Source organism: Xiphophorus hellerii, chromosome 18, assembly GCF_003331165.1.
Source record: "Xiphophorus hellerii strain 12219 chromosome 18, Xiphophorus_hellerii-4.1, whole genome shotgun sequence".
Taxonomy (NCBI): domain Eukaryota; kingdom Metazoa; phylum Chordata; class Actinopteri; order Cyprinodontiformes; family Poeciliidae; genus Xiphophorus; species Xiphophorus hellerii.
Window position 1 is genome coordinate 25,366,016 of NC_045689.1, and position 18,546 is coordinate 25,384,561.

Genomic DNA, 18,546 nt, shown 5'->3' on the forward strand with positions numbered 1-18,546 from the left:
ACTAAAATAAATTTACTTTTTAATTTTATTCCAATTTGAATGCACGTGATTGTTTTCTGAAGTATTGGGATGTTGAAATTTTATTTTTATATATATATATTAATAGATATGATTGCGTGGGCATTGCCTGAGTGAATAAGGTGTGGCTCTCCCACCACCCAGACGTGAGTGGAGAGACCAATGAGAGTGAGGGGGATTTCCCCACCCTTCCTCTACGCCAGAGCGAGGCTGCCCTCCACCACCCGGCATTCCCAGTATGCACCGCGGACAGCAGCAGTAGAAAATAGTCAGCTAACGAAAGGCTACGAAAAGAGAACCAGAAAAGGGGGGTAGCTCACCAGCTAAATTCAAGAGCCTAAGTCTATCCAACGTTACCCAGAAGCGCTAACATGGCTGACAACGAGAAACTGGACAACCAGCGGCTGAAGAATTTCAAGAATAAGGGCCGAGATTTGGAGGTAAAAGTTGTGCTGCTGATAGGAGTCTGCGCTTACGGTCGGCGCTGCCGCCGCCAACGCTGCTGCGTTCACGGCCAGCGTTTCGCCTGTCTACTCCGCTGTGACGTCGTTTCTAATTCCCACTCATCGGGGAACTCTGGTGCCTGAACCCGGTCGGGGCCTTCACTTATAACCCAGTGGAGACGGCTGGCCTCGCCGTGGAGGTCTCCCCGCTTGGGTTTTTGGTTTCGTTGCCCCAGCAGACCGCGCTGCTTGTTAAACATGTCAGAAAAGCCTCCGCTGGGTGAGCTAGGCCCGCTGGGGGCATGCTAGCTCAACTGAAGCATATCGTTTCCCGATTCCTTTTTGCTCGGTGTCAAATGTAACCCATATAACTAAAAGTATATATAGTAAATTTAAATGTTTAATCTATTGGAATAGAAGTATTCTCCTTATAGTTTTGTTAGCATGACAGTAGATTAACGTCATTTTAGCACTGCAGCAGGCTAACCTGCTTAGCTTGGTAGTAGCTGTAGTTCCACCCATCCCCCGTCCCGATAATCAAAAACAATGGCGGAAACCAGTTAGCTTCTTAGCTACCCTGTTACGTTGCTGTAAAGTCGGTGTAAATAATTACGTTTTGACTACGTGTTTAAATTGCGTGTGCTTAAATCTCAAATATCTACTTTTTTTTCAGTTGGAATGATTGACAGATGAAAGCTAAACATGCTAGTTGCTGTCGGATCAATACATAGCCAGGTGATTTACAGTCAGCTCGGTGTGTCACAGGGTCTCATGGAGGCCGGTGGGTGTCGATATTCGTCTAGATCGGCTCACTGGTGGTGTGTATGATTCCGTAATACTCATACATCCTGTCTGACAACTGCTTTCTGTCAGTGAGACGGGCCTCAGGGGTCATGTCGTATTTTAGCGTGGTAACAACTATACATTGAGGTATGTAAATGCTGAACACACCCTTTATCTCTAAACAAGCACCTGGTCACCAACCAAAACTGTATCTGCTCATTTAAATGCCATTAAATTTATAAGTGCCCCTGTGTTTAGACACACAAGACTAAATTTAATTCTGACCACAAGTGAAACACCAGATCAATTATCATTGTTCTGAAATTCACACAACTTGCATTAAAACAGGTCCAATTCATATTCAGAAATTATGTCAGCAAATAATGAAATACAGTCTTCTTGTATGCAGATTAAAATTCAATACCTACACCCCTAATCAAGCCTGGCTAAAGTACAGTGCAGGCCATTTTGGTTTAAAATGTAGTTTAGTGAAAAATCATCCTGATTAAAGGATTTAATCAGCATTTCAGTTGATTAAATCATTGCCATCATTGACTTTGAGGCAAATTATTCTCCAGTGGAGGCATGTTTATGGTCTGTTGTGTTGAGCAAACTGTTGGCAGTGCTAGAAAGGAACGGTTCTTGAAACGTGAAGAAACATCTTACAGAATCGGTTCAGTGTGAGCGCGTGTCTGTCTGCCACGACCGACTGAAGAAACATGACACTCAAAATATAGACTTTCATATCCTTCAGGGAGGATATGTCAGCTTCACACTAGCATGCTTGTCCACCAAACTTTGTAATAAAATGTGCAACATTATGTTACCGATTTTAGTTAAAGCGGAAAAGCAATACTTTTTTCTTGTTTTGCTATAAACATACAAATTATTACACTTACTGTAATGTTGTTTATGTATTTTGGCATTGATGCATAGAATTAAACAAAAATAAGCACAATTTTTAATAAACACTCAAAAGTTATTAATCACAGAGTGACACCAATATACCAAACTGATGCTAGATTGTGAATTAGTCCAGGTATTTGCTTGAGTAGCCAGCCTGCAACCCACTGCTTACCAGACTTGGTTATTATATTGATTCACTACATATAAAGTGAAATTTGTTAAGCCTTTATTTCTTATGATTTTAGTGGTTATGCCTTGCAGACAATGAAAATCCAAAGTTGACTGTCAAAAAATTACTGTCAAAAGTAAAGCATATTAATTTTTTAGAGTTGAGTGAAAGGAAAAATTGTGGAAGGAAAAGGTGCATCAGCAACAAGGATAACTACAGCTTGGATGATTTTTAATCCAAATCTACTCCATAATTTGGGAAGATTCACTAAGAGGTGACATCTACAAAGCCTTAAAGAGACAAATCCCACGTGGGCTACAAATGTCATATTCCTCATGCCATGCCAATACTGAACCAAAGACAAATGTCAGGAGCATTTCTCCCGAGCTGAGGAGAAAAAGAACTGGACTGTTGCTCAGGGGTCCAAAGTTTTGTTTTTAGATGAAAATAAAGTTAGCATTTCTCTGGGCTGCCATCACACCTCAGCAGAACCACAGGCTGATCGCCTCCATCCCATGCCGCACTGATGCAGTAAATTCATGCAAGCGGAGCCCCATTAAAATAATGAATGCATTGAAGAGAACATACTTTTCAGAAGCCTAACATTTCTGTTTCTAATTTTTGAGTTTTATTTTCTGAAAAGAGTGACGACAGATTTAAAATTTTCACAATATTCAAATTTCTTGAGCTGTACCTGTAGTTTGCTCCATGCAGTCGAGGAAAGTTCCTGTCACCTTTTTGGTTTCTCTTGCTTCACATGAAGACAACTTTAAACCATAGATACATGAAACTATTAAAAACCTCAAGATTCTTTATTCATGTTTGCACCGAGTAAATATTAATTGACAGCTGTTGTCAATATGTGTTTTAGACTCTTTCAGTCTTTGCAGTGGAGTCGTGTCTAAATAATAGAAATTCATCTGTTATTGCAGATGAAAATATTTCTTACTAAGTGAAAATATCCCATCTCCTGGTTTTCATATTTTATTTTATGGTATGTTTTAAGTTTTTTGCTTAAAAATACTAATCTAGCATTAGTCTGGCCCATATAAAGTTGGACTTTAGCTTTTAGATGAAACTACATTTCTGTTTTTATATGGAGATCAAGCTCCCAGAGTCTGCAGGACCAGCAGAGAATCAAAGTAAAATTATCTTCGGGCAGAGACTCCTACCGAAGCAAACGGTACAAGAGGCCACTTCTGCACACTGCAATTGGCCAATGTTATCAGTGAGCCTCGGATGTCTGTTTTCATCAAGTGTTTTTCCCAAAGCAACACAATATTCACTACATAATGAAGGTATTTCTGGTATGTATTGGTAAAACATACCAGACTAACCCAAATATAATTCTAGTAAAATAGCTACTAACTGAAGCCAAGTTGCAATAGGTCAGACGGTACATTATGGCTATCATATGCAGTGTCCAGCTATAGAGTTTAACTTTGCTGTACGATCAGTGATTTTGTATCATTTTTACTTTTTATGGTTGCTATATTCTTGTATTCTAACGTTCATATGTTTTCTACAGACCATGAGACGACAGAGGACCGAGGTAGTGGTGGAGCTCAGAAAGGTAATCTCTTGGTCATATTGTATCATCAACTAAAACTACCCAGTTAGACAGTTTTCGGTGTCTAATCTGAGACCTTATAAATATTCCAGTGTTTTTACTAAGTACTTTGTTCCTTTCGCCACAGCACAAAAGAGATGAGCACCTCCTGAAGAGGAGGAACGTTCCCCACGAAGACGTGTGCGAGGACTCCGATGTTGATGGAGATTTCAGATCGGTAAGTTTTTTCTTTTTTTTTTTCTTTCTCTGTTTTCAGTCTGGTCGTTGTCTAAAAATCTAGTCAGCATTTTTTATCTTTAATATTTGAATTTGTGTTGCCCATGTGAGGCTTCTTTGATACTTTGAGAATACATCACTGTTCAGAAATAATCTCATGAGATTTACCGACATAATCAAAGTGTAGAGTGCAGCTAACCTCGTCCTTCCTGTTTCATGCTTAAATTATTCCTTTGTGGGCCTTGTTAAAGGTTTAGAAAAACAGATTGAAGTCATAGGTATTAATAATCAGTTTTTCTATTTTGGGTGTTAAGTTTACCATCAGAACTTGAACTATTTACTGTACACTGTTTTTAGGGATTATTTTCACCAAATAGTATTCATTTGTACTAGAGTTGTGCAATGTAGCGAATTTCTATCCTTTTTGCAGCAGCAAAAGGAATCACAAAGGCAGCAATATTTATTTTAATATTTTAAGTCACATGCATTACTATTGCATGCCAATGGTATATTTCATCCCCAGATGAAGGGGATTTAGCTGCACAATCGGTACAGATTGAAGTGACTGAGCTGAGTAGTAGGGTAGAGAAGAGAAGAGAGAGGAAAATGGAGATAATTGTAACAGTTTTTGCCAATTATGTCTAATATCTTACAGTTTTTTTAAAATATTGCGCAGCCCTAATTTTGCTCTTGCATCATAAAACCCTCCGTGGCCGTCTTTCAGAACATGCAGTCGGGGCGAACATCAGAACTATCTGTTTTACACACTAAAAATGTCACCGGGGAGGGGGGAATCGATCTGGACTCCCACCTTTAGTAAAGGTCTGGGTTTGGTGGCATTGTGGGATTAAAATGTCCACTTCAGCACCGTAACTACTTTACGGTGCTGAAGGCTGCTTTTGCCAGTATATCAGCAAAAGCCTACTGGTCAAACTCGGTGAAAGGCTTTAGAGGGGCCTTGTGCCTGCTGTGGGAATATTGAAAGTTGTCTACAGTAATGCCTGGGTTATTTTTTCTGACACATTTGTTTTTATCCACAGATCTTCTTTTTTTTTCAACAAAAAGTGCAATTTCACCCCTAATTTGTGCTTTTTGATAAGTGCTTCCTGAATTATGAATTACTTAAGCAGGTTTTTCTTTTCTTTTTTCTACTCAACTGTTTTATATCTGAGGAATGACAATATCTGATAATGATGATTGAGATCTAAATTATGGAAGGGGGCCGCACATCCTTAAAAAGTCTTGAATTCATGCATCGAAAATAAAGACCTTAAAATGTCTTAAATTGATAAAAAAATATATACGTTTTCCTTGAATACGCCAATCAAGGTCTTGCATTTAGTCATGGCATTACTATTTAACCTTGTAGGGTTTTTTTGTTTCATGGAACTTTTCTGCCAGGCAAACACTTGAGTCACCTGCAAACATAATCATTTCATTCTGTGACTCAAGGTGGTTGCGGCTTCGGCTAACAAGTCGTTAGTTAGCTTTTGTATAGTGTAAATTTATCACAGGTCAAGTGTAAATTTAGCGCCTTTTGGCTGGATAATGTTCATCTTCTCCATTGGCTCACTTCTGTTGTCAACTCGTACGATGCAGTGTTCATTCTGTGCTAAAAGGCTTGTCACTACTACTATAAATTTAAGACTTAGGTCTTAAATTTCAATGTTAATGGTCTTAAAAAGGTTGGCGGGTTTACCTGAATCTCTTAGCGCAGTGTCTGTTTGAAGTAATGGTTTCAAATGACCAATTTACACCTGACTTGAGGACGTTTCATTTGCACGCTAACAACCAGTAGTACAAAATATTATATCTATCTTCTGCACATAGTCTGATTTAAGGAGTTCAAACTTAATAAGAGTTTAGTGCCCAAATGGGAAACATAACCCCAATAAGTGAACAAGGGTCTAATTTGAATCCTTAGAAAACGTCATATTTCTAGATGAAATCACTGGTGACGTTTGATCATTTTATAGTCATCATCATAATTCCTCAGGAATACTTAACTACCAGCAGAAATTAACTGATTTTCAGCAGTATTTTTATAAAAGGAAGCAGGTGGAGTAGAAATGGAAACAAGTTTGTGTAAAATGGGGGTGTGAAAGGATCCTAGAACTCTGTTAGATGGCAGCAATCTGATCTAAAAGAGAGAAGTCGAGGTCAGTGGGTGATAAAGGCCGAGTATCCCTGCAGCCTTAAAAAGTATTAAGTTCATGCATCTAAAATTAAGGCCTTTAAAATGTCTGAAATTCATTTTTAAAAAGTTGACCTTAAATACATTAATCACAATTCTTAAATTTTGTTTTGACAGAACTATTTAATCTCGTATAGGTTTTTTTCCTCGCTGGACTTTTCCATCAGGCAAACGTTTGAATCGCACTAAGACGTCTTAATTTCGTGCTGTGACTCAAGACGGTTGAAGCTACCGCTAACTAGCTGCTAATATAGCCTAGCTAGCTTTGTGGGTTTATCACGAGTAAGTCAAATTCATCACTAGTTGGCTGGAGGAAGTTTGTACATTTCTGTGGAGATATAGGTCTTAAATTCAATTCATAAGTCTTAAAAAGGCATTAAAAAGTCTTAAAATTGACTTGGTAAAACCTGTAGAAACTCTGTAAAAAGGACGATTAAGGTGCCCTCCATTTGGTGAAGTTTGGTGTAGAAAACATCCATTTAGGCAAAATGTCAGTGATGTGTTTGTTATGCATCCATCTTATAGACCGCTCTAAAGCACCGCCTGCTACATCATCGGCCGTCTATGCTCCTCATTAGCTTGTAATATGCAAAACATCAAGAGGCCTTCTTTGTTCACTATTTGTCAGTAAACGCACCATGATGACCTTTCAAGCTTCACTCTCATTCTGGTGTTTAATGTTTAACACGTTTTATTTTGCATCTCTTCTGAAGCTAATCTCTGTAATCTTCTTTTGCAGCAAAACACCTCTCTTGAAACAATAGTACAAGTAAGTTGATTTGAATATTTTAAATTCATTTCTGGGTTATTCACTCAGACATTTTTAAACATACAGCAACGTTAGAATATTTTAAAACTCTTCAAATCAGTGCAAATAGGAAATGATATTGTGTCTTTTAAATCGATGTATTTATTTCTTTTAAATGCAGTACTGCTCATATAGTTGCTATGTTGACTTGCAGAATGCCACCAGCGATAACCAGGGCATCCAGCTGAGTGCTGTTCAGGCTGCCAGGTAAGGAAACGCAGCTCATGTCTGTTTACATTTCTACTATTAGCATATCATTAAATTATTCTTGTACGATTACACAGTAATATATATATTTTTACCAAAGTAGTCTGAAAACTAAATTAAGATATTTCAGGATTTATGTTTCTGTTCAGTTGATGTTTGGTCTAAAATGTCACATGTTGCACATTAGAGATAAAAACAAGCAGGACTTTGCAGTGAGTTAACTTCACTGATCATCCTGCTGAGGGTTGCTGCCACGCAGGTGTATTTATAAGCTGCTGATTCTGCACTTGGACACCATCGCTTTTATTTTCAGCAAGCCTTTTGGTTATGGCTGATTGGCTCTTGTAAAGTAGTGTTTCAGTGTTGCAGTCTCAGAGCCTGACAGTTTTTCCCAACCAGCAGTCAGACTCGTCTATTTAATGGATACTGGAAAAGGCCATGCATTTCACTCATGTCGCCCTTTAGAAGGGGAGCGGAAAGCTGCCAAAATTTATAATCGGATCAATCTCCTTTACATTTCAAGATTTTTATTTCTTTTCTATAATGCTTTTAATTATTTATATTAAAGCTATGCTCTTGATGATTTGGTTTTGTTATATTGAGTTCTAAAAACGGAGCTCATAAACATTGTCCAATAGAACAGATGCGTTTCAAAAATGCTGTTAACTTAGACCACACTGCAAAAACACAAAATCTTACTAAGTAGTTTTAGTCTTGCTTCTACTACAAATATCTTAGTACAATTGACATGAGACAAAACTAACTTGCAGGTAACTTTTTAGCAAAAATAGAAGCTTGTTTTCAATAAATAATTCCTTAATATTGATTTTTAAAATGTATTACTTCCACTGGCTGATTATTTCACAAAAACAAGACTGTCAGAATGTCTTGTGTTAAAGCAGGACAAAACATTTGCTAAACCCAAGTTTTCCTGGAAAAGCGATCAATCCTGAAGATTTTGGTAGCCGTTTCTCTGTTGTGATGTTTGCTTTATGCAGGATGTCTGTGCTTTCTTAAAAAGTTTTAAAGCGGCTTAAATTTATGCATTTAAGCCGCTTTAAAGCTGTAATTTTATTTGTATTTAAAAAAAAAATTTGACTTGCGTGCTGTCTCAACTTAAGACAGTTGCCACTATCAATAACAAGCTATCTGCTAATAAACCTTTGCTAGCTAAAGGAAAGCAAGGGCAGAGCTAGCTGGCTTTTTTACAACCATTTTGGATAAATGTTAATCTGCTGGATGACGATCATCTTCACCATTGGCTCACTTTTCTTACCAACCCAAATTATTTACGTGTTTTCCATTTTCTTTTGTACATTTATGTTGTGATACAGGTCTTATTTTCCATAATGATCTTAAAAAGTCTTGAATGTTAATTAGTGAAACCTGCATAAACCCTGTTTGTAATTTCACAGGAAGCTGTTGTCCAGTGACCGTAATCCTCCCATAGATGACCTGATTAAGTCTGGGATCCTTCCCATCCTGGTGCACTGCCTGGACAGAGATGACAAGTAAGCTAGCTGCTTTTCTGTCTGCGCATCTGCCTGCAGTAATGACTCATGCTTTATTTTCCTTCCCTCTAAGTTTGTGATAATTATAGTCAAAGTTAGCCTCATTCCTTGATCCTGTTCAGTGTTATGCAGATGAGCTGCTTGGATTTCGTCTGACTCATCTGAGTAGTTCCGCTGTTATGTAAACGTGTTCTAGTTTTTCCAAAGAAAGTGAACGACTAATCATCCTGCTGATATTGTCGAACTCTGCTGCCTAGTCCCACCTCATCAGTCGGTCCATCTTGTTCCCCTGCAGCCCGTCTCTGCAGTTTGAAGCCGCCTGGGCTCTAACCAACATCGCGTCGGGTACCTCAGAGCAAACCCAAGCTGTGGTTCAGTCCAGTAAGTTCAACTCTGCTACAAAAATCAAATCCTTTTATTCCCACATTGTTTGATTTGTTTGGATGAGCTGCTAGTTCAACAATAGGAACGACCCAGAGAAAGTTTGTCTGTTTTTAATTCTCCTAGGGAAGAAGGAAAATCACAGTATTTATACTAATATATGAAAAAACAGTATGACAGATTTCTTCTTTTTCAAACTCTAATTACGCTACAAAAGTGATATCCCAACCATATCTAAAGTAGTTGAGAGATGTTTGGGATTGTTGCTGTTTGGAAATTAGGTTTCCAACCAAACGTGAACAGAGGGTTTATTTTTTAACACTTTGTCACCCTGAAGCTTTTGACTAAAGGCTGTTTCCATGATTTGTTTCATTTCTAGAAACTGCATAAAAAACAGATTTTCTGCACGATCTTATAATCTTCAGTTTAGTTATATTATTTTTAAATCTTTACCTTTTCTTTTTTTGATATGTCCATTTTTTTTCCACACTGATTTTTAAACAAATTCAGTTGCTTCTTAAATATAGATGCAAATAAGTTTTTGCTCCTGAAAATGAAAATGGTTTAATTCAGGTTTAGAGAATTGAGGTCAAAACATTATAATTCAAACATCAAATCTTCAAAAATATCATCCACTATGAGCTTCTTGGTCATGATAAAATGGAGACTTAATATTTACTCCTAAACCAAACCCCACTGTCTGTATTTGCTGTGAAGTTTACTTTATATAGTTAGAAGTTTAAAATTAAGCAACCCCAAGTGTAAAAATGGTGTCACATGAAAGATGAGTTAAAAACATCGCTATCAAAATCATATGGACCTGGCTTAATTTAAGTGATTTCAGTATAATCTGCAAAGTTATTTATTTTCTGAATTAAGAAACTGTGTGAGCTTTAAAGGGTCTTAATATCTTCTATTGACTTCCTAAAACTTGGAGAAACCCTGAAAAATATGTAGTGATTTTCAAATTATGGCTCATAGATTTGATTCCTGACCTAATGCATGGGCTTTGAGTTTCTCTTTGGATACAGAAACCTGCTGCATGGATTAATTTTTTAAAAGAACCTCATAAATTTTTATCTGAAGAGTTTAGCTTTTTCATAAGATGTCACAGCTCTGCAGGTAACACTATGTTAATGATACTGGTGGGGTTATTAGTGCTGGATTGGCCTGCGGTTCCGAGTGAATCCAATGGGGAATTCTGATGTTGAAACACTGCAGGTGGCTCGTTAGATAATGACTGCATGTCTAAAGAGGGTTGAGATATACTTTGTTTCATGCTGCCTGTTTGAAGTGTTTAACTTGCCAGAAGGTACAAGTACCTCCGAGGTGTGAATGATAAAGTAACGGCTGTTTTAAGCAGAACTTTCAAAAGATATTGAACCCAACCTGAAGTAGACGTCCGTTTATTAACCGTTTGGTTCTCCTCTGCAGAACTATAAATCTATAAACAAAACTTACATCTTCTAAAGTGCTATTCCAGATTTTATTAGGTGTTCTGGATTAAGCTAGAATATACTTTTTGTTTTGGCATGTCTTTGTAAAGGCTCGTGTACTCAGACTTCTGTCTTCATCACAATCTGTTTTGTGAAGATGCTGTGCCGCTGTTCTTGAGGCTGCTCCACTCTCCTCATCAGAATGTGTGTGAACAGGCCGTCTGGGCCCTGGGAAACATCATCGGTGAGTAACCACTGACTTCATCTTGCTCTCTGTTCACAAAGATTATGGAGATTATGATGAGAAAACGCTCATTTTATATTCAACAAAGGATGTCAGAAGGTGCAGCGTTTCCAAGCCGTATCGTTGTGCTCGTGCAAACCAAAGTGACCTGCCTGCATGTTTTCTTTTAAAGCCGTTTGAAAACTCATTGTGGTTCCTGTACATGTATTCAGGTGACGGCCCACAGTGCAGAGACTATGTGATTAGCTTGGGAGTGGTCAAGCCCCTGCTGTCCTTCATCAGCCCCTCCATCCCTATCACCTTCCTCCGCAACGTCACCTGGGTCATGGTCAACCTGTGCCGCCACAAGGACCCCCCACCTCCGATGGAGACGATCCAAGAGGTGTGTGTGTGTGGAGATAAAATATTGATTAGGGCTGAGTGATGTCACTATAAATAAAATCTGAGCTTTTTTTTTTTTTATATGTACCAAATTTGATTTCTGATTTTAATCCATTTTTTCCCTCACTTTTTTTCCTTAAAAAATATATAAATGACAAAAAATATCTTAAAAATTGGCTTTTATTCAATCATTCTTTTTTTTGAGTTAACTTGAATTTAAAGTTGAAAAACTGTAAAACATGCTTGTCAAACAAAATGGTAGTTTTTTGTTCACTGGGTGAACTAACATCACTCTGAACTATGGAGACCCAAGGAATTTATGAATGAGTAAAAATCCAGTTTTTCCAACAATTAAATCTTCAAAAATGGAAAATTCGATAAATTGATATAACCGTTATCACCCAACCTTAGTGTGTATATAGGCACAATTATTTTGTTGCTTGTTATTGGGAAGACATTATTTTTTTGTGGAAATATTTTTGGAAATATCTGTTTTATCTCAGAGATCCTGCAAATGGTGAATATGTTCATTTATGTTGCAAGAGCTCCTAACTGGTAAATCTGCAGGTCTCAGTCCTTTAAGAGACACCACAGCTTCATGTGAAGAGGTTGAGTTGTGATTCAGATTTTTTTTTTTATGCACCTGGTGAAGTTATAATCAAAGCTTTATTTATTCTCAGATCCTGCCTGCTCTCTGTGTGCTGATCCACCACACTGACGTCAGTGTAAGTAACAAATTAGTATTCTTCTTTTTTTTCTAAACCATTACAGATCAGAAGAGCAGCAGAGAAAAATCGTCTATTTTTTGTTCTTTCCAGATCTTGGTGGATACTGTCTGGGCTCTGTCTTACCTGACGGATGCTGGGAACGAGCAGATCCAAATGGTCATCGACTCTGGCATCGTTCCTCACCTGGTACCGCTGCTCAGTCATCATGAAGTTAAAGTTCAGGTATGAAGAAGAACCAAGACGATTTAGAGTATAACATGTACCAAGTACCAATCCTGGGCACACAGCTGCCAGACAGCACCTCCTGCTGCTGCCTGGAACATTGATTAACAATGAAGTGGTCATCAGTGTAGGATGTGGTCAAAAGACGTTCACCTCCAAGCCTTTCCGTGACTCTTCCAGTCTCTCAGCAACCTGCAGATGACACTCTAAACTCAGTAATGGCCACTTCTGTTGATCTCATGACGTCAAAATGTGAACAGCATGATGAGGAGGACTGTTTGAACACTAATTCTGGTTAAACAAGGAAGTTTATTGGTCAACTCATGGTTGAAACACCTGTTGTGAGTTTTGCCTTTAATCTCCTTGTTGGACAGCAAGTTGGGCAAAAAGCACTGAGCAGTTGGATGTAGGCATTCGGGAGTTTAGAGAAGGTCACATTAAGTTCACCTGTAAAGGTCATTTGAGGTTCATTCTAAAATGTTACCTAACTTTTGTGAGCAGTGTATATCATAATTTAGTTCTTCCAACGATAGTCAGGTCTGAACAGTAATTTCTGCTTCTTAAAAAGCTTTGTAGCAACTTTACTTCTCTTCTCACTGCGACTACTTCCACACCTCCTCATCCTGTAAGTTTGTGTTTTCCGGTTCCTCTCCACATCCAGACCGCTGCGCTGAGGGCCGTCGGTAACATAGTGACCGGGACAGACGAGCAGACGCAGGTGGTCCTCAACTGCGACGCCCTCAGCCACTTCCCATCGCTCCTCACTCACCCCAAAGAAAAGATCAACAAGGTAAAAACCAGTCTCATTTTCACGCCACACACACACACACTGACAATCTTTAGGAAAACTCCACCTTTGGTATGGAAGTGATGAAATCTGAGACTTTGTGCAGGTGTGATTGTCATGTGTGAGAGGTTATGGAGTAGTATTAGATAGCCAGTAGACTCGCCAGCAGGACGATTCGTGAGGATGAAGACTGTGAAGAAGACCGGCCACTGTAGTCAGTGACAGATCAGGTTTAGCTGTGTGTGTGTGTGTGTCAGAGTGAATGTGTGTCTCACGGGTCGGAGGAGTAAAGGGTGCTGAAAAATCTCTGCTGATACCGGAGTGCATCTGAGACCAGTCATTAAAAAAACCGAGGCCTCGTTTGTGACTGGACGATGATTAGAGCCTCAAATCACCCCCTCCCCACCCACAAGCACGCTCGTCTCAACCAGAGGTCAACTCATCCGGGTTGACCTCTGGGTTCTGATCCAACTCATAAACACTTTTTTAAAGTTTTTATTTTTTCTGCAAGCCTTCAAACAGTTTGACTTTATAAGTAGCGTGTGATCAGTCTATCAGGATTTATTCTTGTATTTGAACTCCCTGTCCTGTAGGAGGCAGTGTGGTTCCTGTCCAACATCACAGCAGGCAACCAGCAGCAGGTGCAGGCCGTCATTGATGCAAAGCTGGTTCCCATGATCATCCACCTGCTCGACAAGGTGCGGATGGTTTGCTTTGTTGTTCTGAAGACGATTTAAAATAAAGAATAAAATATGATGCTTATATTGAATCTATTCATTTCAGGGTGACTTTGGGACCCAGAAAGAAGCAGCCTGGGCCATCAGTAACCTGACGATAAGTGGGAGGAAAGATCAGGTAAAATATTGTTGCTCATGTTAATTCTTGTCCCCGTTTTTATTTATTTTTATTTTATTTTAGTTTTTACAAAACACCTACAGGCTGTCATTGATGCAAAGCTGGTTTGACACCCCTGGTGTGTCTCTGTGTAAAAAAAAAAAGAAGTTAATTTTACAGAAAACAGCTCACCTACATTCATTCTGTAATTTAAGCAGTTTTATCAATTAACTTTGATTATGACTTACAGTTTTTCTCAGAAAATTTGAATGCCTTGTACAAATAACAATAATTTTAATGAAGAAATCCTAAATTATGGCCTATATCAGGGGTTGTCACTCATTTTAAGATCATGAATGTCTTTAAAGGGCCAGTTGTGGCAGAATGAAACTACCTATTAACAAACTTAAAATATTATAGCTTTATCTGCATAAAAATGAAGAAAAAAAATACAATTCTGAGAATGAGGTCATATGATTTACTTTATTTTCATAATATTGTGACTTGTAATTTTATAACTTCGTCCTCTTATTACTACAACTTTATTCTCGCCTTTATTTTTGTAATAATCCGACTTTATTTTTGTAATTTTATTTATTTTTTCTTAGTATGGCCCATATACTCTTCTAGTATCTGAATAGCAACTAAAGTATTTATGGAGGTCTGGATGTGACACAATCACATGGAGGACTGACTGACACGCTTGGGTCAATGCTGAAAAAGCTAGCCCAGAATACTAATTTTGTACATATTAATGCAAAGTTGAGTGGAAGGAAAACGTATACACCCAATTGTGGTAACTAAACATTGTTAGATGCACCTGTGTGTTTGAAAAAGTCAATAAATATTGTCGTTGCCCATAATACACGTTGAAAGTGCATATAAATGAGTTCTTCGCTTACAAAGACTTATTCCTCGTCTGAAATGTGTCGTCCCACAGGTGGCCCACCTCATAGAGATGCAGGTGATCCCTCCGTTCTGCAACCTGCTCACAGTCAAGGACTCTCAGGTCGTGCAGGTCGTTCTCGACGGCCTCAGTAACATCCTGAAAATGGCCGACGACGAGGCGGAAACTATCGCCAATCTCATTGAGGAGTGTGGAGGTACGTTCAGCCGCCGCCGTCGTCTCTGTAAGGCTTTTGTTGTCATTTTAAACGTGGGATCACCTTTGACCTTTATGTTCCGCAGGCCTAGAAAAAATTGAGCTCCTGCAAAATCATGAAAATGAAGATATCTACAAACTGGCGTATGAAATAATAGATCAGTACTTCTCATCCGATGATGTAAGTGACACAAGCGTTGTTTTTTTTTTGTTTCATTTTGGATTTTTTTTCGCTGCTGACGCTCCGTTTCTCTGTTGCTTGTTCAGATTGACGAAGACACCAGCCTGGTCCCAGACGCCATCCAAGGCGGGACTTTCGGCTTCAACGCAGCCAACGTGCCAGCCAAGGGGTTCCAGTTCTAGACGTCACCCCGGGGGGTCATTCTGGAGTTTTGTTCGCGATGCAGCACCCTGTTCAACATAAACCAATTAGGAGAGAAAGAGCGAGAGAGAGCGAGTGTGAGAAATTCGATCCATTGTGCTTGGCTCGTGGGATCCATGGCTGCATCTTATCTGAGAGAGAAAAATATGTGGATTTCATTTGGCAATCCAGGGGGAAACCAGCCCAAATGAAGTTTGAGATGGCGAGTGGATGCGAGTGAGAATGAGTGGCTACATGTTGCAAAAAATAAAAAAGAAGAAAAAAAAAAATCTAAAAGAAGCTAAACATCTACATCGACTGCGTTGAGAAGACACGCTGACGTAACCTCTGTGTTTATTGGAGCCGCCGTCGACTTCTGGGAAAAACTTCAAAACGACGGAAAGAAAAGAAAAAAACCTTGGATGTGGATGGGAGCCGTGGACATTAACAAATAGGAAATCAAGACATCTTGAAATATCTCGAGAAAAAAGCAGAAATGAATATAATTATGAACAGAGATGAAACCTAAATCATCACAATTCTGCAATTCCCCCCATTCGCCACGAGAGGGCGCCACCTAGCCCCACCCCAACCAACTGGCCACGTTTATCAGACAGAGTGTGAATGGACTCATTGTGTATGAATGTCTGGACTCAGCGCAGAGGAGCCAGGTTCATCTCCTCTAACGAGAACGCCCTCTGATTGGGCGACCATCTTCAAGCCCCTCCCACTCCGCTTCCCCTCACCCGCCTCTCCTCGAATGGGCGGGGCCAGGAGTCCGACTGAACGTATCGCGTGTGCGAGCGAGAGAATGGACGGATGAGTGGTTTGTGTGTGCGCGTGGCTGCGGTGCGTGACTGGGAAAGTGCGCGTGTCTGGATGAGAGCGCATGTGGAGGCGGGAAAAAGACACAAAAAAAACGACGACATCTTGAAGAGAAACGCAACAACACAGTAAAGGTCGCAGGAAAAAGAATTTCTGCCTTCTGAACGAGGCCGATCCTCAAAGAACTTTGGAAAATGGGAAAAAAAAGAATCATCACAAAGATTAATATTTTTTTTGTTCAGAATTATTATTTAGTATTAATTGACACTGGACATTGTTTCTGGGAAGCGTGGAGGAGCAGCAGCAGTGCATCGAATCAAGATGCTTATGGGCTTTTCTTTTTGCCTCCAGTGTGTTCCTTTGTTTTTTCTTTTTTTTTTTTTTTTAATTTTCCTCTTTATTTTAAATTTTTTTTTTTTTACTTTTCTGCTTTTAGTCCCACCACTTTTCTGTAAAGGTGAATGACGACGACGACCGTCTTATTCCATCCTTCCACCTGAACACCAGACGTGAGCTTTGATGCTGTGAAACCCGTGAACCAACCAGATCCTCCTGTAACCGCCTCACCTTTTCTTCATTTCGCAGCGTAGATCACCGCTTCGGAGCGCTGCTGCCACAGCTTTTGAGCACCGCCACGGGAGAACAAATCGACGGCCACGTCTCGTAGGATTGTGAATCATAACCCTTGCATGTACCTAGCACAGTTATTTTTAGGGTAATTTTAGTTTCCTTAGGCTGTGAATACAGTGAAATTTTCATTTTGAGTAATACTGTGCTTAAATGTTACATGTGTCCCTTTGCCCCCCCCCCACGTCCCGCCCTCCTTTCTGCTCACTATTGTCAAATTTACTAAGTAATCTGTATGGTTTTGCACATGTACTGCAAAGTGAGGCCTGGGTGAGTGTCGGTGGGCTCCGACCCGCCGCCGCCGACCCCTTTACATTATGCATCACTCAGCCACAGTCTTTGTTGTCTTTCTAAAGTGATCTAATTATACTTTTTAGTGCTATTTGAGAATAGAATTACTTTATTTCATCAGCAGCAGTCGACGAATCTGCTGATGTATCTCAGTTTGACTTGGAGGGGATTTAACCTCGCTCCTCTCAAAAGGTCAAAGGTGTCCCATGTGTCAGACTGGAGCTGTTCAAGGCGGGTTTACCTGAGTAATAAATAAACCCATGGACAAGTTTGCTGTAACTTAAGTACCTTGCAGAGTCCTCTCCCTTTACCCCTTTTTGCTCTTCTACAAGCTAAATGTACAAGCTTAACCTCTTCTGTTTTTTTTGTTTTGTTTTGTTTTTTGTTAACTTCAAACACTGTAGTAATGATTATACATTGTGCTCATAAATCTTCTGTTGAACATAGGGGTAATATTTTTTTGTTTTTTGCAGCATTCCTTGTTAGCAAAGTGGTTTCAAATCTTAAAATTATGACCTGAAAGAATGGAGAAAGCCTAAAAACCTTTTTTTTTTTCCCCCAGGGAGAAATGAAGGTTAAAGGACAGGTTGTCTTCATGAAAAATAAATAGTGAAACCCAAACTGAGAGAATGAGTGTGGGTGTATATGTGTGTGCTCCGTTTATGAAAAATCTAAATTAATCTCGTTCCAGAACAATTTGAACCTTTTTCATGCCCGTGTGTGTTGCCATTTTTCACATGTAGACGGTCTCTCATATAAAAAAGAAAATTTTATTATTTTTTTACACATTTGTTAAAGCTGTCACTTTGTTGTGACTGTAAGGTACGTGACAGATTATCTGAAAAAAATCCAGCTTCTCCGCTTTGGTTGTCAGAAACAACCAATCACTCAGGAGGGTCTTCCTGCTGTCAATCATTCTTGTGTATACACCACTCACACACTCTCCCTTGCTTTCTGGTACACTTATAGCAGAGCCTGCCATGAATGTTAAGACTAGGTAGCATGGCTAAGAGGGTGGTAAAACCATTTTCCTGAAACGGTAAGTTAATTTTTTATTAGTGGCACCTTGCAACTAAATTTCACTCAACATGTACATTTTATATGTGCAGTTGAATGACAAAGTCTGTTCTGAGCAGCATGTACACAAGCATGACTGGTGACACTAAGACCCTGTGCTTGATTGGCTGTGTTTTGACCGGGAGCTTTGCAAATCTGCAGATCACAGTAGGATTACAGGGAGGAGGTAGAGGAGCTCTGGTTGTTGCCTTCCCCCACATATTCGGTTTCAAGTTATTCTGCCATGACCTAGTGACACTTTTCATAAACATGTAAAAAAATAAATAAAAAAAGTTGCATACTGCAGCTTTAAATGCTGTACATTAATTTTGCAACTTTTAAGAGTGGGGGGAAAACTTGAGCACATGTCGGCTGAGTAATCAGCCAAAACGTCAGAATATGTTTGGAACATTGAGCTCGGCTTCAGTACCTAACATCATGTGCAC

At 39.3% G+C, this 18,546-nt stretch overlaps 1 protein-coding gene across 1 annotated transcript; it reads left to right on the forward strand.

The window, feature by feature from the left end:
- The first annotated feature begins 226 nt into the window (after window positions 1-226).
- On the forward strand, window positions 227-17,669 carry kpna4 (karyopherin alpha 4 (importin alpha 3)). The gene is made up of 17 exons (XM_032546172.1): window positions 227-458; window positions 3,848-3,892; window positions 4,017-4,106; window positions 7,039-7,068; window positions 7,262-7,314; window positions 8,730-8,825; window positions 9,121-9,206; window positions 10,800-10,886; window positions 11,099-11,268; window positions 11,948-11,992; window positions 12,086-12,217; window positions 12,879-13,007; window positions 13,598-13,702; window positions 13,788-13,859; window positions 14,779-14,941; window positions 15,027-15,121; window positions 15,208-17,669. The coding sequence occupies exons 1-17, from the start codon at window positions 390-392 to the stop codon at window positions 15,301-15,303; spliced, it is 1,563 nt and encodes a 520-aa protein (XP_032402063.1). The 5' UTR covers window positions 227-389; the 3' UTR covers window positions 15,304-17,669.
- The last annotated feature ends 877 nt before the right edge of the window (window positions 17,670-18,546 follow it).

Coding starts and splice junctions, on each gene's coding strand:
- kpna4 (XM_032546172.1), top strand. CDS start 390: ATGGCTGACAACGAGAAACTGGACAACCAGCGGCTGAAGAATTTCAAG. Junction 8,826..9,120: donor TGCCTGGACAGAGATGACAA/GTAAGCTAGCTG, acceptor GTTCCCCTGCAG/CCCGTCTCTGCAGTTTGAAG. Junction 15,122..15,207: donor AGTACTTCTCATCCGATGAT/GTAAGTGACACA, acceptor TTGCTTGTTCAG/ATTGACGAAGACACCAGCCT.